This window comes from Canis lupus, chromosome X, assembly GCF_011100685.1.
Source record: "Canis lupus familiaris isolate Mischka breed German Shepherd chromosome X, alternate assembly UU_Cfam_GSD_1.0, whole genome shotgun sequence".
NCBI classification, from domain to species: domain Eukaryota; kingdom Metazoa; phylum Chordata; class Mammalia; order Carnivora; family Canidae; genus Canis; species Canis lupus.
Genome location: NC_049260.1, coordinates 33,272,185 through 33,289,223, shown reverse-complemented (window position 1 = coordinate 33,289,223; position 17,039 = coordinate 33,272,185). Strand labels below are relative to the sequence as shown.

Below are 17,039 nucleotides of genomic sequence, written 5' to 3'. Positions count from 1 at the left end.
ATGTATAGCTTATGAGTTTCAAAATGGACTTTTTGAAACATAACAGAGATAATAGTTTGAGAAGAAATTTTGAGTCTCAATAGCTTACAATTCCAGGCACAAACAGTAGATTCGAAAGAAATCTTGGAATAGTCAGAACCAGTTTTTTCTTCCTGCTTTATCACCTACCCTCTAATACTAAGAACTGAGAGGGGGAAAAGAAGAGCAAGAGAGAGGCAGCAACAGAAATAGAAATTGACAAATATTTGACACTGTACCCTGCTGTCTGTCCCCCAGGCCAAGTACCAAAGGGTGGGAAGCATGATGGAATTTTCAGATGAGTTTGGGAAACCCCAGAGCTGATAACACCTGTGTCTTGCTTTTAACACAGAGCTCTAGGAGGCAACACATTTTACAAAACTCCCTGGCACCCAGTCTGAGGAAGGAATGATAGAGAAAGCCTTGCAGTATCTCTGTAGCCAGTATGACATGGAGAGCTGCCAAGAGGTTGAGAGTCAAACCGAGAAATATTTTAGTCTTGTGATCCAAGTGAAGCAAACTCCAGTGAATGGGAGACAGCCAAGGTCCAATGGGGATAAAGAAGTCCCAGAAGACTCCAACGTGAATGTTTGATGATGATGTCCTGATTACCAATGCCCAGATCCCCATAGCCCTAGGTGTCTTATTCACATACTCTCCAGGGCTTAGCCATGACTGTGGGGAAAGAGACAGGAGAGCCTAAATTGACAAAGTAAACCCTGAAATGACTGAGGATTGCATAACATTGCAGAGATTTGGTTTCCACCATCCAGCAAAATTGGTACAAGCAAGAAAAAAGTCTTTACATATTAGGAAAATAGACATTTCTTGCCCACATGAGTTTGAGGGCTGAGAATTTGTGTTCACTCACATTTTGAACTGTACGTAAAAAACTCCTTGGGACTTCTAATCAATTCTTCATGGAATTCCTATAGATGACGCTAATCTTTCTGCTTACAGCTTCTTTGAGAATTGGAAAGAGCATTCAGAGCCTTGCACTGCTACACGCGGTGACAATGTTTTCCCTTTGTGGTTGCTAACAAGACAGATTCCCCCACTGGGTGACTCCTTCCAGATCTTCATCCTTTGGCCCCCTTTTCAGCACAAGTGCGAGTTTCTCTGTGGACTCACCTGTTTCTGTGGACAGTCTTGTTCGAGTACTTCTTTTTTCAAAAATCATGCCTAAGGACTTCCCTTGTAATAAAGGCAAATACTGAAAATTAAGGACAAGAATACAATTAAAATGAAAAAATATATTTTGTATCCAGTATCAAAGATTATGTTTCAAAAGTTATTCTTTACATTATCAGAAAACGTAGAATATTCACTGCTTCCAAAGAAGCATTCAAAATGTTACTTAAGAAGTGAATTTAAAATGTTTTTTTTTCATGTTCTAATCAAATGGAGGAAAGGAACAGGAACTCCTACAGCTTAATGGCATGTAATTAGAAAATATTAGTTGCTCTGGGTTCAACCTGAGCACTTGTTCCAAAGTATGTTAATGTTTCCTACTGGAACCATCTTTTTACCTAAATCCATGGAAATCCATATCAATGTTCAATGACCTTGAAGATGATTGTTTCAGAGCTGTTTTCTCAGCTAGAAACAATGCTACTCTCTCACAACATGAGGCATTAAGACTCCTAAAGATGAAACCCCAGCTACAATTTTATCATGCATCCCTGTGGGAGTGCAAAGGCTTTGTTTCTGGAAGTCATTTGGAAACAATCTGGAGAGTTTGGGTGTGGGGTGGGGCTTTTCCTCCTTCCTCTTCTTGTAGATAGACTTCCTGATAGGATGAGTTCTGGAACAAGTACATTCCTGCCAGCTAACCTTCCTTATACACAAAGTATGAAGAAAAGGCCTGGGATCTTGGGGGGCGTTTTCTCTTTATTTCAGGTCTTATATGGGAATGTCAACTCATAGCATTTGGAGTCACTCTTGTTTTCAGAACTTGGAGAGCTAGTGAACTAGATAAGAAAACCAAGGTCATGTAAAACTTCCTCAACCTGAAACCAACTCTTTAAAGTGCTTTTGAACAAGCTTGGAACACAAAAATGCTTTCACAATTAAGCAGTCTAAATGAAGCTGCTGCATTAATTAAGCGTGTTTCAAACATCAATTGCTCAAAATGCAGAATAATGCTTATAGCTAAGCACTATATCCCATCTCTTCTCCTACTTGGTTACCACTTGTTTCTTTGCTAATCTAAATTATTTTTAACACTGTAAAATCATTGTGAATTTTTGGACATTATCCTAAGGATCATATATCTGATAGTCATCCACAATTGAATTTGTTGCCAGGAAAAAAATATCATCCTTATTTTTAACTTGATAGATAACACACAGAGAAAAGAATGAAGGTATAAAAATAAAATCTGTCAAGAGAAATGATTCCTTAGGTTCTGATCCAATTAATAATGAATTTCAACATTCCACATGAAAGAAGTACAATGATTTGTCATTGAACAACTGATTTTTATGCTTTTTTATGTTTGTACACTCAGTGATAATCAATTACCTTGATTGTGTGGTTTCATTACTTAGCTACAGTTTAGGACTTTTAATATATTTCATTTTCCCTCTTTCTTTGGAAAGGCTGTCTTTAAAAGGTTGGTTGATAGAATCAGAAAATAAGATGAAATGCTACATACCTCTCCTTTCTCTTTTATCCTAAATTTTAGATCTGCTGATAGCCATAACATATACTTAATTTCTTCTCCTGTAAAGTTCTTTAGAGTAAGGAGGTCACGACCCTTCAGCTGTACTTTATTTTGTAGTGGTTGTCCACATCTACAAAAAAAAGAAAAATGAAAGAGAAATAATATATTTAAGAAAAAAACCCATGCTATGGTGATTCATAGTTTTAAAACATAGCAAATCACATGGAGCCTCACGTGTCTCTGCAAAGTGCTAATCCATTAAAATTGATATGGCTTTGGTTTACATTTTAGGTATCCAATATTTTGGATGTTGATAGAAAAGAACCATTTGAGGAAGTAGTTGAATTCTTATTTGCTGGGAATAGTATCAGTGGCTTTGCCACTTATTAACTGTACAACTTCAGGCAGGTTACCTAATCTCTCTCTGTACCTAAATTTCTCACCTAGAAATTAAGTATAACAATCTTATAGGGTTATGAAGTTGAAATGATTTAATTCATGGAAATCATACAGTGTCTGGCATATAATAAGCCTTTGATAAATTTTAGCTATTATTATTGAGATCATAAGATTATACAAACAATATACAATGTCCATACAATAGAAAACATTGTGATTCTTTTTCCCCTACTGCCCTACAAATCTGTTCTTGGAGATTTGTTCTTTACTTGTTCCCAGTCAAATACAATGGGCCTTGTGGCTTTTCTAGTTCCTTTCAGAAAATAAAATTTAAAAAATCCTCTGTGCCTACTTTATTTCCCCCAAAGAGTCTCAGTAAAATAATGTGTAATAATAATAATAATAATTTTTTAACTTTAAGAAATGTACTGTAAGCTAGCACCCTTTTCCCTTCCAGCTCATGCCTAATTCAAGCTGGCCACCTCTAGAGGGAAAAGGGATGACCATGAGGCTGATTCCTCTATTTCCTTGCCATTATTCCCTCCAAGTTAAGCCTAGGGAAGGTGAGGAGTTAAGGGTCAAGCAAAGTCTGATTCTGTTCTAGCAATCTAGCATTGGTATAGGTGCTTGAGGCTGACTCTCTTCTGGGATGCTTTTGAGCATCCTTGGGAAAATTCTGCCATCATTGAGAATTTCTCACGGTAGTCCTTGGTGGTGGACAATTATACTTCTAATGCCACCCAAGGGAATACATCCAGACTCCTTTTGCAAAGATCTCCCCACCCTTCAGGAGGTCTCGTGGCCATCATGTGAAACACTACCCTGTTAGGTCTCTCTCTCAGTCTGTATTAGTTCATGGGAAGCCCTTCATGTTCTTTGCTCTGACAAGGGTCAGTTTCATTCCAGTATAAACAGCTGTCTTGTTCTGCTGTCAAAACTTCTAGGCAGCCCGTCCCTCTTACTCAAGATTTCCCAAGTATAGGCCTGGATTTGGTGTATGGCATCCTCAAGATCTCCTATTGGGGATATTGATGCCATTGGAGCCACATCCCCAGGCTCGAGGTGAGGGGAGAGTACCTCTCCCTGTCATACATAGTAGTAGCACTTTAAAAACTCTCTTCTAATATACAACCCATCTCTTGGTTTCTGAAGTCCATTTTAGAAGCTGGAAGTGATCACCAGTGGGATGCAAAAATAATTCTTGAGTATCTCTTTTCACGGAGTTCAGGAACACTCCTGTTTTAGTGGCATAGCATCTCACTTTGGAATGAGGAAAGAGTCAACACCTATTGGGCCTGAGCAGAAACTGAGATGGAAAGAGTCTCATTTTAACATTTTGTTATATCATGATGACAATAATTATTATTTGGGAATCAGTATCTAAAATAGAAAACAGGGACATTTGGGTGGCTCCTGGTTGAGCATCTGCCTTTGGCTCAGGTCAGGATCCTGGGATCCTGGGATTGAGACCTGCGTCAGGCTCCCCATGGAAAGCCTGCTTCTCCCTCTGCCCATGTCTCTGCCTCTCTCTGTGTCTCTCATAAATGAATAAATAAATAAATAAATAAATAAATAAACAAACAAACAAACAAAATCTTTAAAAATAAATAACACTTATTATTTCATTTTCCCAGTGTTATCTCTATTTAACAATAACTATATTGTATACAATTGGAAATTATGAATAATGAAAGGCAAATTGTGGTTCACCACAGGTACTAAATATTAATTTTACTAGAAGTAAAACAACTGTCACAAAATGATCATGCTTGAATTTCAGCCTAAGTAAAGAGCTTGGGCTACCTGAGATGAAGAGTAAATTCTTTGGTGGGATTTATTTATGTCTTACAATAATGACAAGAAGATAGTCAAGAAAATCACAAATGTACTCAATTTGTTGTCTCCAATGCAATGTCAAATAACATAGACAAAGGAATATTTCACTTAACATCCAACTTTCTGGTAGAGTTGATTGATTCATTTAATCTTTGATAGATGAATAGATTTTTTTCAGTTGACTTTTTGTGATGTTAAGCCCTTCAGAGATTCTAGTTAGTAAGGAAAGAAACTTCCATAAAGATTGAGGGTTTATGAGTTAGTGGGCTAATGGTTGACTGATTTAATGTAAGATACTAATGACAGGGGCTCCTGGGTGGCTCAGTCAGTTAAGCAGCAGCCTTTGGCTCAGGTCATGATCCCAAGGTACTGGGATCAAGCCCCAAGTCAGGCACCCTGCTCAATGGGGAATCTGCTTCTCCCTCTCTCTCTGATCCTCCCCGTACTCACACTCTCACTTGCTCTCTCTCTCTCTCTCTCTCTCTCTCTCTCTCCCTCCCTCTCACAAATGAATAAATAAATAAAATCTTTTTTTTAAGATTTTATTTATTCATGAGAGACACTTAGAGAGAGAGAGAGAGAGAGAGAGAGAGAAAGGCACAGACACAGGCAGAGGGAGAAGCAGGCTCCATGCAGGGAGCCTGACGTGGGACTCGATCCCGGGTCTCCAGGACCAGGCCCTGGGCTGAAGGCGGCACTAAACCACCGAACCACCAGGGCTGCCCTAAAAAATCTTTTTAAAAAAGATGCTAATGACACATTCAATTCCAATAGAAATTAGTGTTTTCAGCTTATATGTGGATCAAAATTTTGGTCACCATTCTTGTTTCAAAGATGTACCATAGTGTTTAACTTTTATTTTACTTTTTTATTATTTTTAAATTTTTTATTTAAATTTTAGTTAGCACAGTGCCATATTGGTTTTAGGAATAGAATTCAGTGATTCATCACTTACATTTCAACTTTTAAAAATTTGTCATTCATCTACTCTCTAAATTTTGAACATGGATCTATGATGTATGTTTACTTATTTATATATGTGTTGCTTCTCTAATAGTGTATAAAACAAAACATTAAAAAATGTTAAAGTTTAGACTAAGAAGAACCAAATATTTTAAAAATAAATTTATAAATATACAAAAATATTTTGCTGGCTAAGCAAGTTTCTAGAATAGACCTTCATTTTCTTCCTTCCACTGGAACCCTAGTAAAAATCTTACAAAACTATGTTCAAGATTTGGATAATACTATTCAGAAACTTGATAATTTAAAGACAGCATTTAGGCAGAACATGTATTTTTACATATGTATTTTGGTTATGTGTTTGGTTCTGATAACATTAGTTAGTGATAAAATTAAACACTTGGAATATACAAGTAGTGATATTGTTGAGAAGTAAACCCTTAGATTGTTTTTCATGCAGTTTTTAGAGTCAGCTGGGTTTGAGGCTCTGTAACAGGTGTAACATGTCTGACCTGAAATGGAGGCATAGCAGCTTAAACTTACTCAATTCATGTTTAGGGCATCTTGCAAATATTTTTCTCTGGAATAAGGTCCAAGTAAGATAAAATCACAGAGTATTAACTCTCTTGACTCTGTGTCTCACAATAAAATATTAATATTCAATGGCTTAAGACTTCCTCCAATATTATTTTTAAAAGGGAAAAAAGCTTTGCTGGAAAACCCTGCTCCCCAGGATTTCAGAAATTTGTGAAACATCACTATAGTTGTTGAACTCACATCCAATGACAAGAGGAGAAACCACTCATATGCGAATTTTGAAGACTTATTTTTAGCGGAGAGCTCAAGCTCATTCTTCTGGCTGTTTTGGAGCCCACAAAATCCGAGTCATCAAATGGCGACACTTAAGGGATTCAGTACCCTCCCCCACTCTCAGCCCTTGCAGGATTGTGTTGTATCTACTTCCTTCTAAATACTCACAGGACTACAAGTTTCATTCAAGAGACTCTCACGGATCTTGGAATTGTGGTGGTGGTGGTGGTGGTGGTGGTGTTGAGTCTCAGAGAAAAAGAATTTAAAAAGAAAGGAAAGGAAAGGATGCAGAGAACTTAATTTTTCTCCCCCCTTCCCATGAAAGGAAGCAGGAAAATAATGGTGAAAGAGGAGACCCAACACCACCTTCAGCTACTTCAAAAAAGCTCCAGCTTCCAGTTTTCACAAGCAGGAGACAGATTGGGAGAAGTGAAAGGTCTCTGGGTCTTTCTCAGGTTTGTCCTTATACTCCAAGAAGTCAGAATTAGGGTTGGATTTAGGGTAGGGTGAATGTTCTGCTGTTGGGATTGCACTGGGAGATGCTGCTCTTGTTATTTCTCCATTGACAGATTGAAGTTTAAAGATAAAAAGAAGACACAAACATTCTGCTTGAATCTTCCCATTTTGTCCAGACCTTTCATTTAAAAATGTATATAGCAATAGAAACCTTATTTCAAATTATTTCTCTTAGACCACAATTAATCAGAATACTTCTTTGTGACTCCAATCTCTATACGGCAGTCACTGATAATATTGCCTTCACTCTTGCCCTGTGATCACGCCTCCAATAAATGTTAGCAGATAAGCTTTTTTTCCCTTAAATACAGATAGTTCTGGCTTTGCATGGTAGTATGCATGGTAGTAGGACTGTAAATGACCATTAAATCTGCAACCATGCAAAACAACCTTAATAATAAGTTGGAAAAATCACAATTGTTCTGCGACTTTTAATTTTTGGTCAAAACATTAAACACTCTCATATTGTCAGTTACAAATGTGTAGGGAAGTGAAAAAATAGTAAAGCAAATATATTTATTACACTGTAATTTAAAACATTAGAAATATTGAGAATTATAGTGTTTTATTTTTTGTAAAAACTGTCAAGACCAGTTTGAACCGTGCATGCTATCTTCTTATAATATAACATATGTTACAGAGCAAACATATTGTCTGTGCTTTGGTGAATTGTCATACTTTCTAAGTTTGGATAGACTTCTAACATTTATCCTTTGTACTTTCAATATGTAAAAAATATCTGATAATTCCTTGAATGTGAAGTGTTTTGCTGGTGTCACTTCCTCTGGAACATCTTTATACTTTGTGTCACAGCCACTTTCCTCATTTATGTCAGTAAATTTGTCTTCGCTAAATTCCTCTGGCTGCATAGCTAGAGTCTCTTAACCAGTAGCAGAGTCAACAATCCCACCATCAGCTATTTCTTCTATAAATGCATTCCCATTTGATTCAAATGTAGCTGCCAGTGTGATTCTTTACTTCTCTACTGCCCTTTGGTCTCTGTCAGACAATTCCTCCTTTCAGTTATTCATTTTTATAAAATGGCACATCAGTTTATCATTGGGGAAAAAAGAAGGCAGCGCAACTATACTCTTTGCTGTTTGTATGTAAACTGAATAACAGATGTGCAGTGAACAATCACCAAAACTTTGAAAGAAGTGATGCAATTGGTCACGGATCATGATGTGCAGCTGTTATTTACATAGTGATTTGGGTACAAAAGTGCTAGCCATGAAGTTTTTACTTTATGCAACTACTCACAATTAATACACTGTGGCAGCTGAAATTTGAACTGTGTACTTGAAAGACTGGTGTTATGTGATTCAACTGTGGTAATTGAAATTCCTGCATATTGGGACCTTGCAAAGGAAGGACTGCCTATGCTCCAAATGCTTTCTCATTGTGGGACTCTTTCACATATCATTCTTTCTGTCCAGAACACTATCTCCTTAGCTCTCAATGCTGGCTCCTTCTTGCCCTTAGGTTTAAATACCACCTCCTGGGAGATTCCTTTCCTGTCTGTACTAAGTAGTCTCTACTTTGTCTTCATTTTGTTCATGATACTTATCACAATTTTTAAATATGTATTTTTTGTATCTGTTTATATTACTTACTTTTTATCTTCCCATTGAACTTTATGATCCATGCTGGCAAGGATCCTGCCTGTTTTGTTTATTAATATATACCCAGGGCTTATTGTAATGTCTGGGATATGGTAGGTATTCAATAAATACTTCTTAGGTAAAAGGACGAATGAATCATATTATGTCTCTGGACAGAAGTATAACAATTTGCATAAGAATGAATTTAGCAGATTTCTGAGAATGAACTTAGATTTGCCATGATGGATTTTCAATATCCTGATCAAAGTCTGATGACCAGAAAAAGATACCAAGAGCCCCCAAAACAAAATTAATGTTGAGAGAAAAGCATGTATGGGGTATGGCCCAGGCTGAACACAAGATTTGAGTCTCAGGGAGGAAAACTGATTGTGGCCTAGTGTGTGGATAAAGCTGAAATTCCCCAGGGCTCAAATACTCTGGCATAGTATTTACACTCCTGGGAACAACAGTTAGACATATACATGTGAAAAAAGAGCATTATAACCTTGGATCTCAGGCACAGTAGTCTGAGTCAAGTGCAATAACCCAGAAAACTGGGGATCCCTAGGTGGCTCAGCGGTTTAGCACCTGCCTTTGGCCCAGGGCGTGATCCTGGAGTCCTGGGATCAAGTCCCGCGTTGGGCTACCAGCATGGGGCTTGCTTCTCCCTCTGCCTGTGTCTCTGCCCCCCTCTCTCTCTTTCTATGTCTATCAGGAATAAATAAATAAAATCTAAAAAAAACCCCAGAAAACTGGTAAGAGGACCTGGTGGGACAAGCTTTTGCCCATAGCATCATGAGAGCCAAATCCAAAGTAGAGTAATAGTATACTGATATATACCAATACTTTGGTTCCATCTCTCCATGAGCCCTTCTTGTATAGAATAAGTCCCCAGGGTTCTTAGGGACAAAAAAGGTAGAGAGGTAGATACTGGAAAAAAATTTTTTTTTAAATTTTTTTATTTATTTATGATAGTCATACAGAGAGAGAGAGAGGCAGAGACAGAGGCAGAGGGAGAAGCAGGCTCCATGCACAGGGAGCCCGACGTGGGATTCGATCCCGGGTCTCCAGGATCGCGCCCTGGGCCAAAGGCAGGCGCCAAACCGCTGCGCCACCCAGGGATCCCCGATACTGGAAAATTTTTAAATTGCATCTCAACCAGTGAAGATCAGTCATATTGTTCAAACCATTGAAAAATCATTAAAGTGGTCACCACCTTTCCCAATTCTATCCAGGAGGTGGGGCAGGAAATGTTTGCATAGGAAAAATAGCTGTTTTTCATAGATATCGAGAACTAACCAGGAAAATTTATCACTGGAAGGAAAGCAAACACAATGGTTTGAGTTTAAGTTCCTATCCTGTTTACCTCAAAGACCTCCTCTTGGCTCTGAAATGGAGCTGCCACACCTCTTTCCTAAGCTACTTAAAGATTAGAGAAAAGTAGAAGAGCTCCATAATTGTACCATATTGAAATGCCTCTGCCACATGTCCCCACCTTTTTTCTCTGGTCTGTATCAAGCATTTCTTGCATTTCTGGTGATTAATCCATACTCGAATTAGGCAGCTCAAACCACTGGCATAAATGGCTTCTAAGTTCTTATAGAGACCCCATGCCTCAGTTGGAGGCAGCTTCCTCTGGTTCCAGAGCACCTGAACCAGGACCAGGACTGTTGTTTTAGTGTTCCCATAAAATACTTAGTTTTCTTATACTTCAGTGTGTCTCCTTGGTAAACAGACCTGAATACACATTATCATTCTTCAGCCAACACACAATGGGGAGAATACAATATGGGAGAAAACAATGGGAACCATGTACAGATTTTCTGTCAAAACTGTCATTGCACTCTGGGTAAAGCCAGGGCTTTTAAAAAAGCAAGACTAGTTCCTTACATTAATTTTATCCCTTGAAAAAATAATTACAGAGATTTCTCAACCCCAAATCATTGAATGCTAAGAAGTTAAGCCAAGGTAATAGTAGATTTTTGTGTTAGCTTTACCGAAATATCTTCCTAGCTAGAAAATGGAAGCATATTCTGTATTGGCAGAATAAAACCTTTCATTGCAAGAGGCTGCATTTTCCAACTCTGGTTAATTGTTTGGAGCACGGGAGGAGACCTGGATGTGTTCCTTTGTATAATTGTATTTTATTAGAAGAGAAAGTGCTTGATTCGAGTAAACTGTGGTTAGTCAGAGCAGGCTTTGCCAGAATAGGAAAAAATTCAGTGTTAAATGGTATTTTAATCCCCATGGAAAATTTGAGATGAAGACTTTATCTTCTGGAGGCATGAGAGGGAGTCAGTGGGTCTGATGGCTGAGATTTTTGTGTTTCTTTAACGTTGCAGATTGGTGCAACCATTAAGGCATATTTTCTTTGTTTTTGTTTTTGTTTTTTTTTACTCAGATATTTTTGTTGTATTTTTAAAAAGGAGATTGTGCAAGGATAGGATGGCCAACTTGATCAGTTTGAAAGGATCAAAGTAATCAAAGCAGTGGAATAAATAGGGCAGTGGTTTTTAATTATTCCAGTTCTAGTCCTAGTTCAGCTATGACCTTGGGAAGATCATTTTCCATCTTTGGCCTCAATTCCTCATCTGAAAAATTAAGAAAATGAACTCAAAATCAGTGATCCATCTTGACTTTGTCTTCCACAACACTCATGAAATTTATAAACACAAGATTTCCCAAGGCCATACTGGAGCCATCTGAATTCTCAGTGGCCTGTTTTTAATTTCATCACTTTCTTGCCATCTCAGGAAATCATACTGCAATCCATGCAAGGGAGACTGACTTTATTTTCATAAAATCCTTGAATCTCATCCAATTAATTTGAAAAAAAGCACTAATTACCTCCAAATTTCTTTACTTCATTAACAACAGTAATAATAGTCTATTGCTAAAAATGGACTTGCAGCCTTTCTCACGGTTGCCACATGCTCATATGTGGTATAAGTAAGTCACTCTTGCAACTGACTGACTAGGTGGTCTCTAAGAAACCTGAGATCATCAATCTTCTAAAATGGTGCGACTTCCTATTTGTCTGAAAATTGAAGAGGGTTAGCTTTGTGCACATGTTCTTAAAGGGCTGGAACCCTAAACTGTTGAAAATCTGTATCTGCCTCTACTTCTTCTATCTCAGTTAAATCACTAAATTACTAAAAATAACAAACTATAAATAGACCCAAATTTTATTGTTGGTCAAGGGAAACATCATGACCCCATTCCATGCCTGGTCTCAGACCTTGTACAGTTTTCTGAAGTCAGGAAACATATTTTTAAAACGGCATTCATTTTCAGTTATGACAGAAGATGCGAATAGTCAAAGAGGACTGTTTTCTGTCCTCTAGAAGAGCATGGATGGCCTATAATTGCTTCATCCATGTGTCCACGTGTGTAGAGATAGTATGTGTGTGGGATGAAGGGAGCATAATGAGTTATGTAAGCCCTTAGAAAGGTCTGGAATGAAATACCTGAAAACCAGTCACCTCCACTCCAATCCATAACCTCCACAAAATTGGGTGGCTTAGCTCAATATTCTCTGAAGAAATTTCTATTTGTGAGATGAAATTGAACTGCACTTACAAATTGGTCTTCTCTGATAAAAAAAGAGATTTTTTAGTGGTTTCTTTAAAAGCTATAAGTGGTTTCCCTAATAGGCAACAAATCATAGGACACTGTCTATTATCCATACACCGCCAGGCTCTAGAGCCTTGTTTGTGAGATGAAAAGCCTATGGATTGGGTGTTTTCGGCAGTCTTGGTGTCTGATTCTATTGATTTTGGAGGAAAAAAGAAATAATAATTGACTAAAATGATTGATTCAGGAGCCTGCATGAATGTCTTCAGCCACACTTAAGCTGTTATTTTTATCCTGTCCATGGCGATATGGCGGCTCACTTAAAAACTGCAGTCCCTATTTTGTGGCATTGCCACACCCTAACCACACATTTTCTTATTACTCTCTAGTGTTAAGATCATGTGGTATGTTCTGTAGTAAGATCTCTCTACCTTTCCCAAGAGATATGGGGGAAATAAAGACCTCGGATCTCTGTGGAAGGCTGAAAATCAAAGTAAAGGTACAATACAGGAAGAGTTGACAGGGAGCTTTTCTCTGTTGTTGAGAGGTCATCAAAGGCCATAGGTCTTACTGGAGACAGCAATTCTCAGATCATCTAGCTGGCAGGTAGCGTAGCTAACTAAAAGAGTTGGAAAGAAAAACGCCCATGCCACATGAGAACAACACCATTTCAACATTATCCCATTTTCATGAGACTTATGCTCTTAAATTCCTAATGACATGGGTGATTTGAGGCTTTCATATTTCAAATAACCGGTATAGAGTTGGGCTGATTTGGCCATGCTTTTGCCTCAGCCCCCATTCACTGTGAGAGATGGCTAGCCAAGACTCTGTGAGTTACAGTCTGGCTACTGGATATAGATGATAGAATATTACTAAATACCAAAGAAGCCCAAATATTTGGAAGGGGTTTTATTTGCAAAATTTGAACTTGTTATCAGTATTTTAAAAATCAATCATCACTGTAATTTTCAAAGAAGAGTATAAGTTCCAAACTTTGGTTATTCATTCAGTTGACTATTTTCAGCTCAGTGATGATTCTTTTTTAAAAACTATGGAATAAAATTTCATCATACTTTTCTCTGATGTAATGCAGTGGGATGGAATAATAAAATAATGAACATTCATCTGTCACTTTACAGTTTTCACACATTATCTCACTATCACTAGACTGTGACTTCATGTGTCTGGTATGAAATACCCTCTTTACCTTCTTTACCACTGTATTCCCTAACACCTTGCATACAGTGTGGCACAAAGTAAGTGCTCAATAAATATTTATTAAATGAATTGTTGAACTACCTTGTGATGTAAAAAGAGCAGATATTACTCTTTTTTCCCATTTTATAGGTGAAGCAACATTACAGAAAAGTTTAGTGACTTGCTCAAGGTCAATAGAACCAGCAAGTGGTAGTACCAGGCCTTGAATCTAGTTCTTTAGACTCCAAAACCTGAACTTTCCTCCACATTCCTGGATTATGTGGTCTGATTCTAGTACTTATTGGTTAAGTGCCATAATCTGTTTGGGCCTTATTGACTCTATCTGTAAATTAAGAGAGGGCTAATACTATTCTGTGGCTCCAAAGTCCCATCTAGGTCTAAGATTATGGGCTTTATTTACAGTATTATTTACAATGTCATCTGACTTCTAAAAGTCTTCTATTAACCAAGGAAATGGTACTCGTGGTAGAGTCCGGAGAGAGAGGGCTGCCAGGTAGCCCAGAGGAGGGACTCAGGGCCATTGTCACAGGTCTACTTCCTAACAGTGGGAGAAACTCCAGACTAGAAGCTTCTCCCTTCAGAAAGCCAGTGAGGTTGTTTTGAGGTCGGTTGTAAAGGGTCTCTGGGAAAATTCTATGTGATTATTAACGTGCAATTACTCTAGAAGCTTTCTGGCAATAATGTGCAGCTTTGATGGCCTTCCTTCCTTGGTTAACTTATTATCCCTGTCCCCTTCCCCACAGACACACTCCACACCACCTTCCACTGCATGTTCAATAGCTGTAAGCAGGATGTAGCTTTTATAATGAATTCATTGGAAACAGCTTCCTTTTTTTCACATGCTACCAAGAATTTCAGGGATAGATTTCAAATGTGGATTTTATTTTTAAAATATCATTATCCTCATCACACATAAGGCTCCTTTGCATCAGCTTTGTAAATATTTATCCAGTTGTTATTTGGGGTCTGGTATTTTTTTTTAAAAGAACTGAATAATCCCCATTCCCTAGAATGATAGATTATTTTCAAGCAAACCCAAATACAAACTGAAGGCCCTGTATAAATTAGTTCTCATTTTCTTCAGCCATTAGCCCATTTAAAACGTACACAAACAGAAGATGTCAAGAACATTTAGTCTATTTTACCTGCCGAGGGTAGCCCCCACCCCCAGCCTGCTATGAAATCTGATTACAGAGGACTGAGAAATGAAAGCTCAGCTGGAATTAGAAATAGCTGTCTCAAATAAGGTTAGAACCTGGCCCTACACCCTGCAGAATGAGGCCTTTTCAGGCTGCACTCCTTTGCAGAAGAGAACTTCATTTATCACCATTGTTCCTAAGTCAGACTCAAATCTCTGGCCATCACTTACCGAAAATTTCGAACCACGAAATTGTGACCGTTTCTAAGAGCTGCATTGTTCAACAGGATCCTCAAATTAAACAGCATCTTCGTTTGATAATGAAAAAGATTGTATGCTCTTGAAAATGCCTCACCAAGGTAGACAGTGGGGTCCACCTAAAAGCTAAGAACGATTTCAATTGCAGTAAGAGAGCAAAGGTAATATCACCCTTCAGCTACCTTATCAAATTCTCCTGGTTAGAGATACTGCAGGGCAGGGTACAGGAGCACCTGAACTTTAAGCCGAGCTCTACCACTGTGTGTGTGTGTGTGTGTGTGTGTGTGTGTGTGTGTGTTTAGCAGGAATCCTGATTCTTTTGTGCCCAGGCTCCTCATTTTTCATAATATATTTATACTGTCACATACTTGTACCAAATCAATTGATAAGTACTCATTGAGCATATAATACATGCAAGGTACTGCAGTACTGGCTGGTGTGAAGGTACATAGAAATAGCCTTTTCAGAAAATGAATCATCAGTGTAAAATCCCAGATGTAGACACAATATCCCTGCATATTTCCAATGATAGTACTTTTGTAACTCTAAGTCTCTACTTTCCCACAAAAACAAATAGAAGTGCCCTGGAACTATTTTTTGGTGGCATGAAGCTGGAGTGGGGATAGAGGTATAATAAAAAGATCTCAATCCTGTAGCTCCCACTGTGCCTTGCACATAGTAGGTCTTCAACAGAAAAGTCATTGCCTATTCAAGTGAGAACCCACAATCAATAGAAGTGGGGAGGGAGTACCATATGTTTCTCCCCTGGTAGCCTCTCCAGATCACTAAGAGGTCATCCAGCACTTTAGATTCATTCATTCATTCATCCACAGTTATAAGTTAGATATTTTCAAAATCTGTTCTGTGTCAGATATTGGACTAGGCTGAAATTTCAGTGAAGGAAGATGACCTCACTCTCACATAGTTTACAGTTCAGTAAGGGTGATATGATTTGTAAATATCCATAATACAAACCCATAGGAGAGGTCCAGATAAAGTGCTGCCATATAACAGGGAAGAGAAAGTACGTTAAGCTGTGAAGGGTGGGAGGCAAGGAAAGAACAAAAGAGATGAGGGCTGCCTCTTCTGATCAATTTATACAATTTTAGCAAACCCAGGTAAGCACTTGCTAGAAGTTTATGCAATGCAAAAAAAAAAAGTGCTATTTAAAAACCAATTACAGCCACTTCAAGGGCAGGAATGGTTGTGACATCATAATACCATCAGGGAAATCTTGATACTATTTCCTTCTACTTACAAAGAATGATATGGGACAGAGAGGGAAAGACAGAAATATCCAAACCTTTACTAAATCTTCTGTTCTGGAAAGAATATTCCAGGTAGAAGCAAGTGTTTGCAAGGGTACAAAGGTAAGAAGGTATAAAGTGAATGTTCCAAGTGGGAGAATAGATGGCTGCTTTGTTGGAAAAGACTGTAAAGCATCTTTGAAGAGGCAAGAGCAGCCAGTTGTTGGATAGGTTTCAGAGAGTGAAATTGTTCTACGTAATACAAGAAAGGAAATCGAATGTTTGCAGTGAGACTGAGGGAAGAGTTGAAACTGCATGCTAATGTAAAACCTGTATCTTCAGTCAAGTGTGCTACCTACACAAACAACTTGTGTTAACAATGCTTAGGGAGAAATCAAGAAGTGTCTGCTGTGCTGTGGTATAGAAAGTGGGCGATACTTCTGAGATGCCAGAGCAACTCAGAAACCCTTGTAATTCTATGGAGGTAGGAGCTCCATCCCCCAGAGGGGACTGAGAAAACTGAAACCACTCATAACCCCTAGCAAGATTGGAAGACAGGAGTTGTACCACAAGTGGGATGAGGTTAGATGCAATTTCATTAAATCTCAAGAGACAAGATATCTGGGTCACATTTGGAGAAGCACCTTACAGGACTTGACATTGGTCCTCAGAATTCATCCAGAGGCTTTTATTGATCCATACCTGACTCCTCTCATTCCACTTCAGCTGCCTGGTTTGGCTCCCTACCTTGTTCCCTTTGTACGTTCAGCCCTCCATTCACTCATTTTTCTGCA

At 38.3% G+C, this 17,039-nt stretch overlaps 1 protein-coding gene across 1 annotated transcript in view; it reads right to left on the bottom strand.

Annotated features, from left to right (window-relative positions):
- Positions 1-15,220, bottom strand: part of OTC (ornithine transcarbamylase) — a 69,381-nt gene extending 54,161 nt beyond the window's left edge. The window contains exons 1-3 of the mRNA XM_038587168.1: positions 14,972-15,220; positions 2,675-2,813; positions 1,150-1,231 (exon numbers count right to left, since the gene is read on the bottom strand). Of these exons, the coding sequence (XP_038443096.1) occupies positions 1,150-1,231; positions 2,675-2,813; positions 14,972-15,048 (298 nt within the window). The 5' untranslated portion in view covers positions 15,049-15,220. The remainder of the gene's footprint in view (positions 1-1,149; positions 1,232-2,674; positions 2,814-14,971) is intronic.
- Between the last annotated feature and the right edge of the window lie 1,819 nt (positions 15,221-17,039).